Raw genomic sequence first — 17,009 nt, forward strand, 5'->3', positions numbered from 1 at the left:
AAGGGTGGTCTGATTATTTTTTCCATGATTGTATACCCCTCTTACCCTGAAATGATTCTGATTCTGAAGAAGAATAATGATACAGAAAGTCCCACCCTGACAGTAATAGCTCCTCAGGTTTGTTACAGATTAAACGCTGGAAGAAGCTTATTTTACTCATGATACATCTTCTACCATAATAAAAAAACACCATATTAAGATGTTTACAAGGTAAATATAAAGTGTGCAAGCTGTGATTTGGCATTATTTATTTGTACAGTGCATGTTTCGTACTGTGTTTTCCTTGCCACTGTCGACTTTGGGCTTGCTCTGGGGGTCAGGCATATGGGTTCTGTAAAGCATCTTGAGACAATTTGATTGTAATTGATGCTATATAAATAAAATTTAATTGAATTGAATTGCATGTCTGGGTGGCATGGTGGTCCAGTGTTAGCACTGTCCAAGGAAGCTGTGAGATAGCTGAACATATAACTGTAAATATGAACATTTAATGAGATTATTGCAATGTCCTTCGAGAAAACTGCGCTGTAACACTTCAGAGGCAGAGTCATTTGTCAGGCTTTCTCTACTTAAAAGTTGTCTTATGTGCATGCTGTTGTTCTTCAACCCGATCTGACAAATTTCAAACAGCTTTCAAAAGAGCATCACTTGTTTGGTGTCTTGTTTCTAAGTGAAACACAAACAGTGATGAAAGCAAACTTTTAGTTTTAGAACATTGTTTGGGATTTTCATTTTTATATGATTGAATCTTGAGATATCAAGATGGTTATTCTACTTTAATTACTGCATGTTGTTATGAGGACAGGCCTCAAATTGTCAGAATCTGTTTTTATTGTTTTCTTAAAATGTTTTATAGGCCAAACTTAAGGTGGAAAAGCTGTAAAAATATGAAGAAGCTTCAATAGATATTCTTCATGCCCTCTCAAGTAGACAACCTTCCGAAACCAGTACATTTTTTTTTTTTTTTAATTTTTACTTTTGTATATAGAATCTAAAGAACCAATAGCCAACAAGCTAGAAATTCCATGTGGACCATTTAGAATGAGCAGCTTCCTCACAGTCCAGCTGGTTTACTTACTCACATGTGCTTCCACCAACTCTAAAATGTCTTCCCAGCATCTAAACATGCAGCGAACTACCCTTATTGTTGATGTCAATGCCTCCATAGCAATAGGAAGATACTCTTGCTAGCACATTATGTAGCTAATGTGGCTAACGTTTTTACTTATTTTCAGTTTTGTTTATTATTATTATTTAGGGCTGGGATTTTAACGCATTTATTACGATTAATTAATTACAAAAAAATAATGCATTTAATCACTCCTTTCTCAGTTCCCTGATTTCTGGCACACTGGTAACCCTGATGAACACTCCAGCCCAGTAGATCAACATGACAGCTCCGTTGCAAACTTTCTCTTTTATCACAAAAAACTGTTCGGAAAGAAATGTAGCAGGAGAGTTCTGCTCTAAAATCACTGTGGGTTGCCAGCCAATCGTGTCTCGCTGACATAGTATATAAACTAGAGGCTATCTCTCTTCACCCTCTCTCTTACTCTTGGAGGCTGAGGCCACACCCCTTCCAATTGCTCCAATTTCGGTTGTTTTGTTGTGTTGGCTGCCGGCTTCAAACATTTTAGGCGTTAGACTGGAGCGTTCAACAACAGCGTTCAAGTTGCTGCGGGTAGGTCACTGCTAATCGTGCTATGCATGGTTCATTTGGGATAGGATCTGGTATACACATGTTAAATGTCTGGTTTAATTGTAGGAAGTTACCTTTTTTAACCCGAAGAATTATCAAGGACCGACCCATTGACACCCTAGGAACTGTTAATAGGGTCTGCAAACCCCTCCCTAACTTATTCTTGAAACACTAGACATTTTTTTTTTCAATAGACGGGAAATTGGCATTTTTGACACCCTTAACATACACGAAAACGCATGAAAATTGCCGCAGACACCAGGACCAGTGAAAAATTTGATATTTCAGCGTAATGAAATGTGTGGGTGCCAAAATGGCTCAACAGCACCCCCTACAAAATTAAGAAAATTCAGCCCCCGGACAGCGTTTGACCTAGACTTCTGAAATTCGGTACACATATGCAACTCGTCAAGACGCACAAAAAAGCCTCTTGGACCATTACCCATAATCCAACAGGAAGTAAGCCATTTTGAATTATGACTCATATTTTGGACAGTTTTGTGTCATTTTTGGACACTTTTCAAAAGCTATAAACTCAAACACACTAACACTGAGCAGCCTGGTCTCACGGGGATTCGTGAAACTGTCACGTCAGTTTTTGTTTCGGTTTCGTGCGCACCAACACGATGTCGTCATGTTTTTCGTGCCGCTCACCACGAGCGAAACCCGCTGTGGTAATCACATCTGAAAGTGGTTTATACCGGCGGATTCATGACGATCTAAGCTGTCCATCGGCGTTTGCGGCCGCCACTGCGGCCGCCGCTTCGGCCGCCGGACATTCTTTAAATTCCTATGCAAATTCGGCGGATTCATGACGATTTAAGCTGTCCATCGGCGTTTGCGGCCGCCGCCGCCGCCGCCGCCGCCGCCGCCGCCGCCGCCAGACATCCGGCCGCAATGGCGGCCGCGGCGGCGGCCGCAAACGCCGATGGACAGCTTAGATCGTCATGAATCCGCCGGTATAAACCACTTTCAGATGTGATTACCACAGCGGGTTTCGCTCGTGGTGAGCGGCACGATAAACATGACGACATCGTGTTGGTGCGCACGAAACCGAAACAAAAACTGACGTGACAGTTTCACGAATCCCCGTGAGACCGTGTTGCACTGAGAGAGCTGAAACTGGACCTGGATGTACTCCAGTCATGGGTTATCAATAGTTATCAAAATGCTCCGCAAAAGTCTGAGGGAATGGAAATGGCGACCCACGGAATGCGGCCATTTTGAAATATGATTCATATTTTGTCATTTTTGGACATTTTCAAAAATTATTAATTCAAACAGTGTAACCCCTGGAGAGCTGAAATTTGGTCCAGATGTACACTACTCATGGGTGATTAAACGTCTTCAAAATGTTTCGTAACAGTCTGATGTCGCGGCCATGGCGACCAGCAGAATGCGGCCATTTTGAATATGATTCATATTTTGGACAAAGTTGTCATTTTTATACATTTTCAAAAGGTATAAACTCAAACACACTAACACCAAGAGCTGAAATTCGGCCAGGACGTACTCCAGTCATGGGTGACCAAGAGTTATCAAAATGCTCCGCAAAAGTCTGAGGTCGCGGCCATGGCGACCCACGGAATGCGGCCATTTCGAAATATGATTCATATTTTGGATGATTTTGTAATTTTTGGACATTTTCAAAAGCTTTAAACTCAAACACACTAACACTGAGAGCTGAAATTTGGCGAGGATGTATTCCAGTCATGGGTGATCAAAAGTTGTCAAAACGCTTCGCAAAAGTCTGAAGGCGTGGCCATGGCGACCCACGGAATGCAGCCATTTTGAAATATGATTCATATTTTGGACGATTTTGTCATTTTTGGACATTTTCAAAATCTATAAACTCAAACCCACCAAAATCGAGAGAGGTCGAATTTGGCCAGAATGTACTCCAGTCATGGGTGATCAAAAGTTATCAAAACGCTCCACAAAAGCCTGAGAGTGTGGAAATAGCGACCCACGGAATGCGGCCATTTTGAATGCCTCGCCACGAAACAGCAAGTGCTGTCTAACTGGCCTGTACATTCTCCAAACTGCTTGAAATTTTACATGTGTGATCAGAGTCCGGCCCCAATCACATCCATAAGTCGATATACACTCAGAGTCATAGCACCACCTGGCGGCCATTTTGAATGCCTCGCCACGAAACAGGAAGTGCTGTCTAACTGACCTGTACATGCTCCAATCTGTCTCAAATTTTACAAGTGTCATCATAATCCATTCACAGTCACATACATAGGCCGATATACACTGACAGTCATAGTGCCACCTGGCTGCCATTTTGAATGCCTCGCCATGAAACAGGAAGTGCTGTCTAACTAGTCTGTATATGCTCCAATCTGTCTCTAATTTTACAAGTGTCATCAGAGTCCGGCCCTAATCATATCCATGTGACACTTGGTGGCCATTTTGGATTTCTTGCCATGAAACTGGAAGTGCTGTGTAACTAGCCTCTACATGCTCCAATCTGCTTCAAATTTTACAAGTGTCATCAGAGTCCGGCCCTAATCATATCCATGTGACACCTGGCGGGCATTTTGGAATTCTCGCCATGAAACAGGAAGTGCTGTGTAACTAGCCTGTACGTAGTCCAATCTGGCTGAAACTTTACACTTTCAGTTTTAGCAACACCTGGTGGACATGTGTGGGCCAGCTGGGCCGCTCGGATGCGAGGACCTGACCAACGCTGCTTGCAGCTTTAATTTTTTTTGTTGTTGTTGTTCAAGTGTCCCCACTAATTGTGTTATTTTTATTTTCAGAAGCTGAGCACCTGTGGTGATGTCTGCAGTGGCGGTACCCCTTCCTTGTTTGGCTCGTGAACCTTGGGTTTTTGTGTTTTTTTTGGTTTGTCCTTCACATGTGTGCAGTGTCTTTTTCACCTGGTCCCCTTCCCTTGAGATCTACTCCTTCCCCCGTTGACACTTTCCACTTGGTAAGCCAGCCTCTACCCTGTTGCTTTCCCCTTCCCTGTTTTAGTATATTTGATTTAATTGGAATTTTAATTGGTTAATAAACTTTTTGAACTGTAAGTGAACCACGTCTCCAGCCTTAAATGTGTAGGGAACTTGTGCGCTTTTAAGGTGACCATTAGCGGTTGAATAATTCCTACATTATAAGTACCAAGGTGGCATTGTCGGTAACTATTTTAAGTTGTTGGGTGAATTCACGCCTGCCTCTAGACATTTTTGTCTATTTTGTCCCCACGCTCCACTCACCACAGAAATATTTCTGAAAGCATATGAGATGAGAAATAAGCAGCTGAATCTGTCCTGGCTTTACTTCAACAATGGCTAGTTTGGACGTCTAACGAAAGTTTTGTGATGCACTGGAACACTTTGAGAGCAATTCAACTGAGAGAAGAGGTGCTGGACAAGCTATCCCAAACTTTCAGGTATATTTGGCATGGATCAGTATCTCTCCAAACTCTGTTTTGGTTATAAGTCAAATGACAAGATGACAAGCCAGTAAAATTGAGAGTTTACCCCAACCAATGATGTAGTAGAGCTTCATCCTGTGGTCTTCACTGATGTTAACGGACACAACTTTGCTCCAAAGCAGCAGGCCCTCCACCAGCATCCAAGAGAAGGAGGCCATGAAGAAGAGGTGGAGTAGTACAGTCACCAGGAAACATGCTGCCTGCAGTATTCAAGAAACAAAAAAGTTAAAGATGATTTGTGGGCTGGGTCATAGTGTGTGCTGGATGAAAGTTTATTACTGTAAGTCTTAACAGAAGTGGAGCAAACATTCTGAATTCAAAACAGTGATGCTATAGTAGTATTGATATTTAAGTTTTAAAAATTCATGATGGCTACAGTCTGAGGTCAGACACTTTAAGAACACATTCATACTTTGCATGCGCGGACTATAGAGAATTTCAAAGAAACCCAACCATTAAAAAAAAACAACACACTGACTTCCGTAGCTATGCCAATGACACACAGTTACATATTTCCATGGAGCATATTCACAAAGATAGCTTAGATTCACAAGTGACAGATACCTTTTCTAAGTTATTTTTTTGGACTTATATTATAGATGGCAGTGGGTAGAGAGACAGAAAACATGGGGGAGAAGAGTGGAGCAAAGACATACAGCAAATGGCCATGGGTTCGAGTCCAACCCATGGCCGCTGTGCAGCTGTTAATGGGTCGCCAGCTCAACCTGACCTGTTGAGCTCCCCGGGCACCCAGACAGACCAAAGTAGATACAACAGCTAAAAATTATACGATTCCTCAGATGATATCATAAACAAGTCCGCAATTAACTTGGACAGCATTCTTACATTTTAGAAATCTTTCCAGGGGTCAGTCTTCGGTCAGCTAATTCACGCGTCCAGCAGGTTCGATTTCTACAGGTCACCTTCTGCTTGCCTTTCTTGTAGATCTACACTCTCTACCTTACTAGAAAAAACAGAACCCAGCTCCACTTCTTTTGGATTCTAGTATTACTATATAAGGCTGAAAACAGGAATTGTATTTGGTCTAGGTGTTGCTTACCTTGCAGATTTTCTTTCTCTACATGTGTCTTCACATTCACTAAGACTCTCCAATGCTGGTTTATTGGACTTTCCAGAATGAACTGAAAATTTGTGATGCAGCTTTTTAACAGCACCTCTGAACCCTCAAACCCACCAGCAAGTTTGAAAAGGCCTGTTTTCTTCTTTAGAAATGCATTAAAATTGCACCATTTATCACAGCCAGGAACTTAAAGACAAAAATGGTCAAAATTTCAATATTCAAACCATCCTTGAACTGATTGTGTGTGACGTGTGACGCGCACATCACACGATTATTTCATGAAAAGTAACCAAATCAAAATTTAAAATCAATATCCATGCATCCATCATCTATGCACTGTTTAATCCTCATTAGGGTCACGGGGGGCTGGAACCTATCCCAACTAACTGAAGGTGAAGGCAGGGGACACCTGGACAGGTAACAGTCTATCACAGAGCTACACATAGAGAAAAACAATCACATTCACACCTACGGACAATTTAGAATCACCAATTAACCTCAGCATGTTTCTGGACTGTGGGAGGAAGCTGGAGAACCTGGAGAAAACCCAGACATGCACAGGGAGTAAATGCAAACTCCATGTAAAAAGATCCCAGGAAGGTGAGGACTGGAACTAAGGATCTTCTAGCTTCAAGACAACAGTGTTAACCACAGATCCACTGTGCAGCCCTAAAATCAATATGCAGTCATGGACAAAAAATTGAGACCACCCTTGTTTTCTTCAATTTCTTGTTCATTTCAATTCCTGGAACCACTGAAGATATTACCTGACGAATACAATGCGCATAACAAAAAAATGTAGCTGATTCCATAATACTTTATTGACAGGATATATAAGAGGCCATTTCATGTCATCAACAGCACATGCAAAGGTCTAGAGTGGTTTCCTGCTGACATTCAAGTCGTAGCACAACTCAGAAGTTGTCAGCTCTCACATAATGCCGAAAACAAAGAATTATGTGAAGCCACAAAGGCAGCCATCTTGGCACTGCTATAAATTGGCATGAATGAGAGACAGGCAGTGAAAAAAAGTAAAGATCTCCTAGACAGCCGTTCACTACACAAAGGAAAAAACAAGTCAAACATGGTTCTACCAAACTGCCAGCTGGTCGCAGCAGGAAACGTTTTTCTACCCACCAGATGACCTTCACTCATCCATTCCTGTCAGGAATCGCCATCAGACCTCCAGGGACCTTAAAAATGAGTGGACACTGTCGAAAAATGTGACTTGTTCGGCAAGGACAGTTGGCTGCCAACTGCTTCATCTTCTTCTTCATATATAGCTCCTAACCCGTGTGTGGTCTTAATGTCCTGAACACTTTCCTTGTCCTCAGGGTCAAAAATGACTCACCTGCACTGAACCTCTAAAATAAAGCAGCCTAATTGAATTTTCAAGCAAAAATCTGTGTGTTTTTGTCCACTGGCTGTGATTTGTAACTGTCAAAAATGATCTGAAGACAGTCTTTGTGCCCTGTTGGTGTACAGCGTTAATGAAAAGACAGTGTTTCACTTTTTCTAATGTTGAGGTCACTTTATTAAAAGTCATTGAATTTCAAGTTGAAAAAAGGTCATTTAGGGGTTTGTCTCTGCTATTAAACACAGTGGCCAGGTCATTTTTGACCCTAAGACAACATGAGGGCATTAAATAAGTCCCGTGAAGCCCTTCATAATGGGCTCAGTGATGTACCAAAGGACACTTCGGAATATAGAGGGGTCAGGGATCAAATTCAAATCAATGGACACCTTGTTGTACCACCATGGCTACCCCACACTCCTTAGAGTTCTCACACAAAAAAGAGAATCTGTGTATCGTAAAACCAAAACAATATTTCTGCCGCCATTATGAACAGTTCTTTCCACCTTGCAAATAGTTATTTGATCCATTGTTCACATAAAACTTTTGCTCACAGAAGCTTTACATTTTATAACCAGGTGCTTAGAAACCCAACATGCGACATTCTTCATTCAAATATATAACGCCATTTTTCATAAGAACAAAAGATGTTATGAATATATATTCACTAAGAACCTGTTGCTTTCAAAGCTGCAATTCATTACACAGTGAAGATCATTTGTGAAGTGCTTCATAACAACCCTCAAGTCACGTCTGCATTTAGCTCTATTCCACTGAGGCTACTGTGGCCTGAGAAATGAAATCTATTTTTTTTAATTTAATTTTATGTGACAGTTCATTTAAATGAGTACTACTGTTATTATGTGAGTATTCCTACTACCACATTTCACATTCACAAATATGTTTAATGTGAAAACTCACCTCATTTTCAGATGCCCAGTCACTGCACATCAGCAGCAGCTCAGCAATGCCCAGAGCAACTATCAGGTTCTTATGGACGGTGGTGCGGTCAGATTTCGGGACACTGCACAGATACAAGCACACTCTGCTTACGATGTGTGAGTAAAGCTCTCACAGTAGTTCTCAGGATTTCTCTAAAAAATGTTTCCCTGCAGTGCTGTTCACACATCTACAGCAGTAGTGTTGTGTTTTTGTTTTTTTTCTCCATTTATTGATGTGAATCTGGCAGGGTTTTATGAAATGCTTTTCACCCTTGATGCTTTACAGAATGCACTCCGTGACGTTTGTGACTCACCCTAGAGCGATGAAGAGGATGAAGGTGAAGAGGAGGCCACACAGAGACACTCCACAGCCGATGAACGTCAGCACCTGCAGAGCTTTTTCGTTCTCTGCCGTCCTCTGGCACACAAGCACACACACACAGACACACAGGAAGAGTGTATGCTGTATACATAGCAGCAAGTACTGTAGATGAAAACCTACATTAAATTTACTGTTACAACTGCACAGAGGAATGTTACCTGGGTTTCGTACACCTGCAACAGCAATGCGAAATTGGTGGTGTGGTTGCAGTAGCACACAGTGTATCCATATTGTTTGGACACTACCTCACAGCCCTTGGTGTTCCACCATCCACCAGCCTCTGGACTAGTTAGACACAAACAGCACATACTTACATGTCTACATACAGAGGATTGCTCGGGATGGAAATATTGTCTTGTCTAAAGGTTTTGCCTTTTTTCTTTTTTGATGTACCAGATCTGATAACTTTGGCATTGCAGGGGAATCTCAGAAATCCAGTATACACGTGAGTACTTACATGAGATCAAAATCCCAGAAGGCACAGACTGGATCGTACATAGTACCAGTGGGGTTCTGTTTGAAATGTAGAAGATATGATGAGAATTGCATTTAACTGAGAAGAAAATACGTGAACAGAGAGGATAGCTGTGACAGTTTCAGTTAACCTGTACTCTGTGTTGGAGCTGAAAGCGAACTGCAGTGCTAACCGGGTGATCATCTCCCAGCACTGTGGTGGAGATGACAGAAGAGCCCAGAACAGTCCCCAAATACCTAGTTATCGACAAAAATGAGTGAATAATGGCAATATATCAACACAAATAGCAAGCCGTGGCCTAAAATGAAAGAATGTGTAATATGTTGTTCTAAGAAAAGAAAATTTGTGCATTAAAGACTTGTGGTTAAAAATGACTGGAACTTTGGCCTCAGGCTTCTCTGACATGCTGCTAGCATGGCTGTTATTTACAGTTATGGTTCCAATGTCACAGTGTGTTTCACAAGCAATCTGCCTCCCCCTCTGATCCGCTGTAGCTTCTGATTTATCTACAGATATCTGCAGTGTCATTCAAACTTTTCAAAGTTCTAATTCGGGATATCTGTAATTACATTTTGACAAGGCAAAATTCCAGTTTCAGATCCGCCACAACATTCTGACTAGTTCAAGCTTAATTCAAGAACAATACTGTACTATACAATGTCAGAAGATGCTAAAACCAAAACAGATGTCTTGAATCAAAGGCAAATAAACATAACTTAAGCGAGACTTATGATCAGTCTGAATTACAATGCAGATATCTGACATTTGAATTACAACTAGGCATACGTCACCTGTGATACCCACAATTCACACAGTGGCTGTAAATTCTGTTAAAACTGTCAGTTCTCATTTTTAGAATTTGTTCAACTTATACTCAGTAGTTTGATTGCATCCATCATATCAATGAATGTGCTGAATGTTTTTGTCATTTTATTTTTTTGCGAGTGTTTATCAATTAAAACAGCTGACTGAGCAAGGAGACTGTCCTGTATATTTTAATTCTAAAAGTTAAAATAGAAGTTGCCAGTGCTGAAGTGATATTTTACTTTAAGTCCATGGCTATATTAAACAGAATTTTGCTACTTTTAGTTTTAATCTCTTATCTCGGTCATTGTGAGGGCTAGTCATAAATACTGTATCTACCTTCATATCAAGGAGAAAATTATTAGTACAACATAATAACTATAGCTATGTAATATCAAACCATTACGTTTGTGTGCCATTTGCAAGCCCTTTGGCATTAGCTACATCTGTGCTTTTTCTATAATGGTAGTAGGTGAAGAAGTGGAATAAACTCTCAGGAAGTCAGTGCAGTCCTGTAAGATAGCACTTACACAGCAACAAAAATGTGTTGACAAAAGTGTATAAGCAATCACTACTCTGGCAGACAAAACTGCTTTCAAATATGAAAATATTTTCAAATTCATCAGTCCTTAAGTGCACAAACCATGCTGTATGCTGGTTTGTGCATACAGCACAAACCATTGGTATGCTGTATTATAATTGCAAGTATTTTTTCAGCTGTACTTGTGCGTAAATGTCACCTCTGGCTGCCATCAGTGACGGTGGGCACCATGGTGATGTTCTCCTCAGGATTGAAAAGAGGCCGCAAAGAGCCGTACCACGTGTTGACCAACGTGAGTCTGTGGAAGCCTGCACATTCAACACAACACCAAGATGAATGTTTCTTCAGCTTGCACCAGACAGCCAAAGAAAACAGTACTAAGAGAAATGTACTTCAGTAAGGATCACGTATTGTTCACAATGAAGAGTTGTTGCAAAGCCCAACACTGCGCCTCCATCTGCACTTTACTGTGTGACCTTGGGAGTGTAAGTAGGTAAATGCATGCTACACATTCACAAGTTTGTCGTTACTGCATTGTCCACTGCATTCACTTGCAAGGTTTCACTTTGAATAAGTGGTTGCTGTAAGAGCAAGTGGAGGAAGACGATTGGTTTTTGTAACAATCTTGTACCGTTGTTATGGAGATCCTGTATCTTCTCATGTGGGACTGAAATACAGTCTAAGTTGGCGTGTTTCTGTGTCTCAGGCCCACAGAAACTTGATCCTCTGGAACCTTCTTGCAACCTCTGCTGCTGCACTTCCAGCTCTGAAAAGGACAACGTTCAATTTCATAAAGAATCCGTGTTCACACCTCATAAAGAACTACCCTTACACAACTAATGTTTTATGATTACATCTAAAGAAAAATGTCCAAATGTTTGAATTCTATTTCCATGCTGACGAACACATTTGTGTCCAGATCACACTTACCTTACAGTTTATTTTCTTAACTAAACTATCAAAACAATAGCATTTGTCTGAATTTCAACGATGATTGCTGAACCTTAGCTCAAATGGGTTGCCATGGCTGCTGAATTGTAAGAAGCCAGTGCTTTGTTCTGTCTGAGCATTTTGCTAAATCTTTTTCCTTTTACCTTCTTAGGAGCAATACAGAGGAAAGGACGATTTGGACATCTTGAAAGAAAACTTATCAATGAAGCTGTAGTTTTAGAAGTTCCATGAACACCTTTTTAGGGGTGGTTTGGTGGTGAACGATGAGTATCACAATAAAAACCAACATTTTTCGATAAATTTCCAACAGGAGTTTATTGTTTTGAAACAACACCTATTTTCAATGATAATGAAGATGCAATGGTTGTTGCAATAAACACTAACTCTATGGGTAGATTAGGGTTATTCAGTTCTGAATCATGATGCTTTCTTAATGATACTTGTAAGACATGGGCTACCTTCGTTTAGCCACAAAGTTATAGCGAGAGACTGAAAACAGAAATGATGGTGGTGGTGGAAGTTCTCTATTTAACTCTGAGCTTGAGGATGGAGGTGTTTTGTCTGATGGACAATGAAAGGAGTGTGAATGCATAGTGATGCACAAATATGTGCCTCTATAATGAAAGAAAATGTAAGAAACTGCTGTTTCAGCTGTGTATGCATTCTTCCTACATAGTAAGGAATTATTGCTGCTGCTGGCTTTGTTGTTGTGGTATTTGCATCTTGAAATGATGTACACCATCTGACTTGTGAGGTCTTGTGCTTTCAAACCATGCATAACCGGGGCCAAAGCCATTTCAAATCCAGTGGCAGAATGTTCATTGCTGAGTGTTCTGGGGTTAAAGAAACAGGCTGGCATTTTGAAAAATCAACCTGTTGGAAGTAGATATTTTCAGATGTCTGACATTATTGACATCAACATCATTTTAGGGTGTGCCTTTATTTTCTCCTCTAAACAAGTTTGTATGAAGTTTGTTTACAATCCATTACATCCTCTGACTGCTCGTGTTTTTGACCCATTACGCATATTTTCTCAGCGATCTCAGCCATTACTTTGGTTCAGTTACAGGGATATCATCACAAGCAGAACTAATTACCAGACAACAGAAATAAGACCCACATTTTCTTTGCTTTAACGCCCAGACAAATCTTGATGGTGATCTTCTCACCAAACTCTGATTAAACAAGCATTTCTCCTAAAGCTTACACTACTCCAGCATGCCCAGTGTGTCTTGAGAGACAAACTGTCCATTGAATCTTCCTATCAAAACCTATAGAACGATTTCAGTTAAAATAATTGCCCTTTGCCATTAACAATCAAGTCCATGGTCAAGTCCTTAATGCTGTTCTTTGGAAATGAGTGTTTGGGAATGTAAGGTCATCTCAGTAGAGACTATGTTAGATTGGGTAAAGCACTTTTGAGGTTACCATTCAAATTTCATCAGTACAACTTGGTATTGATTTAAATTACCTGCAAAACTTTGAATGTATCTCCAAGTGCAGTCGCAAAAACCATCAAGCGCTATGACCAAACTGGCTCACATGAGGACTGCTCCAGGAAAGGAAGACCAAGAGTCTCCTCTACTGCTGAGGAGAAGTTCATCTGAGTCACCAGCCTCAGAAATCACAAGTTAACAGCAGCTCAGATTAGAGCCCAGATAAATGCCACCCAGAGTTCTAGTAGAAGACACATTTCTATATCAACTGTTCAGAGGAGACTGACCGATCAGACCTTTATGGTCAAATAGCTGCTCAGAAACCACTACTAAAGAAAAGCAACAAGCAGAAGAGATTTGTCTGGGTCAAGAAACACCAGGAATGGACATTAGACCAGTGGAAATCTGGGCTTTGGTCAGATGAGTCCAAATTTGAGATCTTTCCTTTCATCTGCAGTGTCTTTGTGAGACGCAGAAAAGGTGAACGGATGGTTTCTACATGCATGGTTCCACCGTGAAGCATGGAGAAGGAGGTGTGATGGTGTGGAGGTGCTTTGGTGGTGACGCTTTTTGAGATTTATTCAAAATTGAACGAACACTGAACCAGCATGGCTACCACAGCATCCTGCAGTGACATGCCATCCCATCCAGTTTGCGTTTAGTTGGACCATCATTTATTTTTTGACAGGACAATGATCACAAACACACCTCCAGGCTGTGGAAGGCCTATTTGACCAAGAAGGAGAGTGATGGAGCACTGCGTCAGATGACCTGGTCTCCACAGTCACCTGACCTAAACCCAGTCCAGATGATTTGGAATGAGATGAACCACAGAATGAAGGCAAAAGGGCCAACAAGTGCTCAGCATCTCTGGGAACTCTTTCAAGACTGCTGGAGAACCATTTCAGGTGACTACCTCATAAAGCTCATCCAGAGAATGTCAAGAGTGTGGAAAGCAGTAATCAGAACAAAGGGTTTAGAAGAATTTAAAATATAAAACATGTTTTGTCTGATTTGCCACTTTTTTGTTTAGCACATAATTCCATACGTGTTCTTTCATAGTTTTGATGCCTTCAGTGACAGTCTACAATGATCTGGAATGTAAAGCCAACATTAAATCTGCAGTTGATCATACAGCATTATTTTGTAAAATGTGAATTTCTTTAGCACTTTAAAAAAATCTTTTTTTTCACAGTTCTATTACTGTTTCTCTGTTACCATTGGTAAATGGATTTTTTTTGAAGGCCAGCTGTTACATAATTGCATTTTTCTGTAGTTTCTAAAGCTCCTTGATGATGGGCCCAGATCGTGGTTTAAATTTTGTCATCCCTTTGTACCAAAATGCTTTTGCTGTATTTTCATCTTTCATGTATTTTAATATGCCTTTGCTAATATGACTCACTGATATTGGGGCTGTGAATGGTGAGGTGATCGTTCTCTGTCATCAAGCAAGGGCTAAGGCTGGTCACCATTCGGTCAATGCTCTTGACCACATCCATGGGCCCGTTCACCACCTAAAACACACAGAGCACCAGCGTGTCAGCAGCAGCAACACTCACCAGCTCTGCTCTGCTCAGCGCAGTCGTCAAAGCTCAAGAGGCACACTTCAAAATGACCATTCATTGCCACATAATAAGAAAATGCTTTCAGCACTGTTAACTGTTTGCCAGAGACTGCAGAGTTTAGCATTAGAGGGCGCATACAGCTCAGTAGATAGGCCTATAATGCAGGGTACAATCATAGATTTAGTCATTGTCTGTTTTGAAACCCCGCATTCTGATTTCAATATGCCCATCTAGGAGCTGAGCCTTGGAGACAGAGCCGAGAGCAGAGCGAGGGAGGTCTGTGGATGAGTACAGCTACAGTTGCTCAGAGTGATTCTCATCCATTGAGTCTGGGTTGAGGTGGCCTTGGAGCACTGAGAGGCCTGAGGGGGAAGGGAGGCAAAGTGCTGAGAGAAACACAGCACTTGTCATAAGGCAACCTCCATACAGATCCATACACTGCAGACACATCAATAGTGCAGAGGAAGAAGTGAAAAAAAATAGCAGTAAGGGTTTGGGGGAAACACATTGTACCAGCTGTGAAGTAAATACAGTGTTCTCTGTCAGAAATCAGTAGAAAAACCAGATGATCGAGCAATGTGTTGGAGGCAGATTTTGTCAGTTCTGCTCCATATAATTCCAGTGCTGGTAATGAGCACTGCTTTCATAGAGGCATACTGTCCTCTAGTGGTTTAAAATGACATAATAGTAATCTACTGGTTAACTATCATTCACCCAAATGCAGGTCTAACACAGACACCAATTCTCTTTATTTCCGGCTGATTTTTAATGGAATATCTCCATAGGGGTACAGAGGAACATTTCCAGCAACCATCACTCCTGTGTTCTAATGCTACATTGTGTTAGCTAATGGTGTTGAAAGGCTCATTGATGATTAGAAAACCTTTGTGCAGTTATGTTAGCACATGAATAAAAGTGGAAATTTTCATGGAAAACATGAAATTTCCTGAGTTACCCCAAACCTTTGAACAGTAGTGTACATTATAGTGTATATTAACAGGAATATAGCGTTATATAGGAGTGAAAGCAGTGCTCTGTTCATTTAAATGTGTAAGTGCAAAAAAAAATCTTCACAGAAATCAGTGAATCTCAGTGATGATCCTTCCATCCATCCATACACCGCTTAATTTTTAAAAAAAATTTCCCTTGCAGCTAGACAAGAGCACCTTGGTGTGTGTGTATATATATATATATATATATATATATATATATATTCACAAATGTATGTACGTATGTATGTATGTGTGTGTGTGTATGTATGTACAGGCGTTGCTGTTGTGGAGTCCATCCTGGAATCATATAAATTGGAAATGGAGACAATAAGAGACTGACAGCTCTCTAACACAGTTCCATCCAAAACTGAACTCAAACTGATGAAGACAGGATTAATAGCTGGACTGTTGGGCAGTGTTAGTTGTAGGTAGCTGTACCTAGCAAACTTTCAGTGAAGAAAATATTACAGATTTAAAAAAAAAAAAAAACAGAAATAAGGTATGTTATTTAATTCATACACATTTAGGTAAAAAAAAAAAAAAAAAAGACAGCATCTACCTATTTCCCGTTACTAAAACTAACTCACAATGTCTTGATGACAGCAATTTTTGGCAGCATTAAAAGAGTGAAAACGGTGTTTTGGGGCATTGTATAATGTTGTCAGTCTCCAGGTGAAATCGATTGCCTCACAACCAGCAAAAAGAATTAATTTAATATAATATATGCCATTATAAATTTTAATATTACCATTATTTCAAAGCCTATTTTATCACTGATGACAACATTATACTTTTTTTTTTTTTTTTTACTCTAACAGACTTATTTAAACTAGACTTGAACTGGAGACCATTGCATACGATGACCTGGTCGAGGCTTAAAAACTGTGTCCTGGCATTTGCCTGTAGAGTGGCTATTACAACAGGTGTAGATTAACAAATTTATCAGCTTTGGAAACACTGCAGGCATCTGCCATGACAAAAAGAATAACAAAAGTCAGGATATGCAGTGCTTCTCTATCCATCCTACCTCTTTGATGGCCTGCCACTTGAGGGCGTTGTCTTCACTGATGATACCATCGGCCACACTGATGAAGTGCTGGCTCAGCTCCTGCACGCTGTCCTGGCTCTGGTTGCTGACATGGTCCACCGACTGTGAGGGGACGTCAGCAGCCAGAGACAGCAGCTGGATGAGGGAGACCATGTCTGTTGGCTGTAGGCCCTCCTGCTGTGTGTCCTCCAGGGCCTGGGCAGAGACCTCCAGTAGGGCTGATGCCTGGGTCAGGCTGCTCAGGGCCGAGGACTGCTGCCCCAGTACAGGCTGAGAGAGCAGAGACTGTTAAACT

The 17,009-nt window shown here is 40.9% G+C and overlaps 1 protein-coding gene across 3 annotated transcripts in view; it reads right to left on the reverse strand.

Moving 5' to 3' along the window:
• Positions 1-17,009, reverse strand: part of adgrd2 (adhesion G protein-coupled receptor D2) — a 56,922-nt gene that overhangs the window by 33,383 nt on the left and 6,530 nt on the right. For all 3 annotated transcript variants that reach the window (XM_051950529.1, XM_022207346.2, XM_022207347.2), the window contains exons 7-16: positions 16,694-16,984; positions 14,512-14,623; positions 11,354-11,488; positions 10,922-11,030; positions 9,508-9,613; positions 9,360-9,415; positions 9,061-9,187; positions 8,835-8,938; positions 8,501-8,603; positions 5,191-5,344 (exon numbers count right to left, since the gene is read on the reverse strand). In XM_051950529.1, the coding sequence (XP_051806489.1) occupies positions 5,191-5,344; positions 8,501-8,603; positions 8,835-8,938; positions 9,061-9,187; positions 9,360-9,415; positions 9,508-9,613; positions 10,922-11,030; positions 11,354-11,488; positions 14,512-14,623; positions 16,694-16,984 (1,297 nt within the window). The remainder of the gene's footprint in view (positions 1-5,190; positions 5,345-8,500; positions 8,604-8,834; positions 8,939-9,060; positions 9,188-9,359; positions 9,416-9,507; positions 9,614-10,921; positions 11,031-11,353; positions 11,489-14,511; positions 14,624-16,693; positions 16,985-17,009) is intronic.

The sequence above is a fragment of the Acanthochromis polyacanthus genome, chromosome 7 (assembly GCF_021347895.1).
Source record: "Acanthochromis polyacanthus isolate Apoly-LR-REF ecotype Palm Island chromosome 7, KAUST_Apoly_ChrSc, whole genome shotgun sequence".
NCBI lineage: Eukaryota > Metazoa > Chordata > Actinopteri > Pomacentridae > Acanthochromis > Acanthochromis polyacanthus.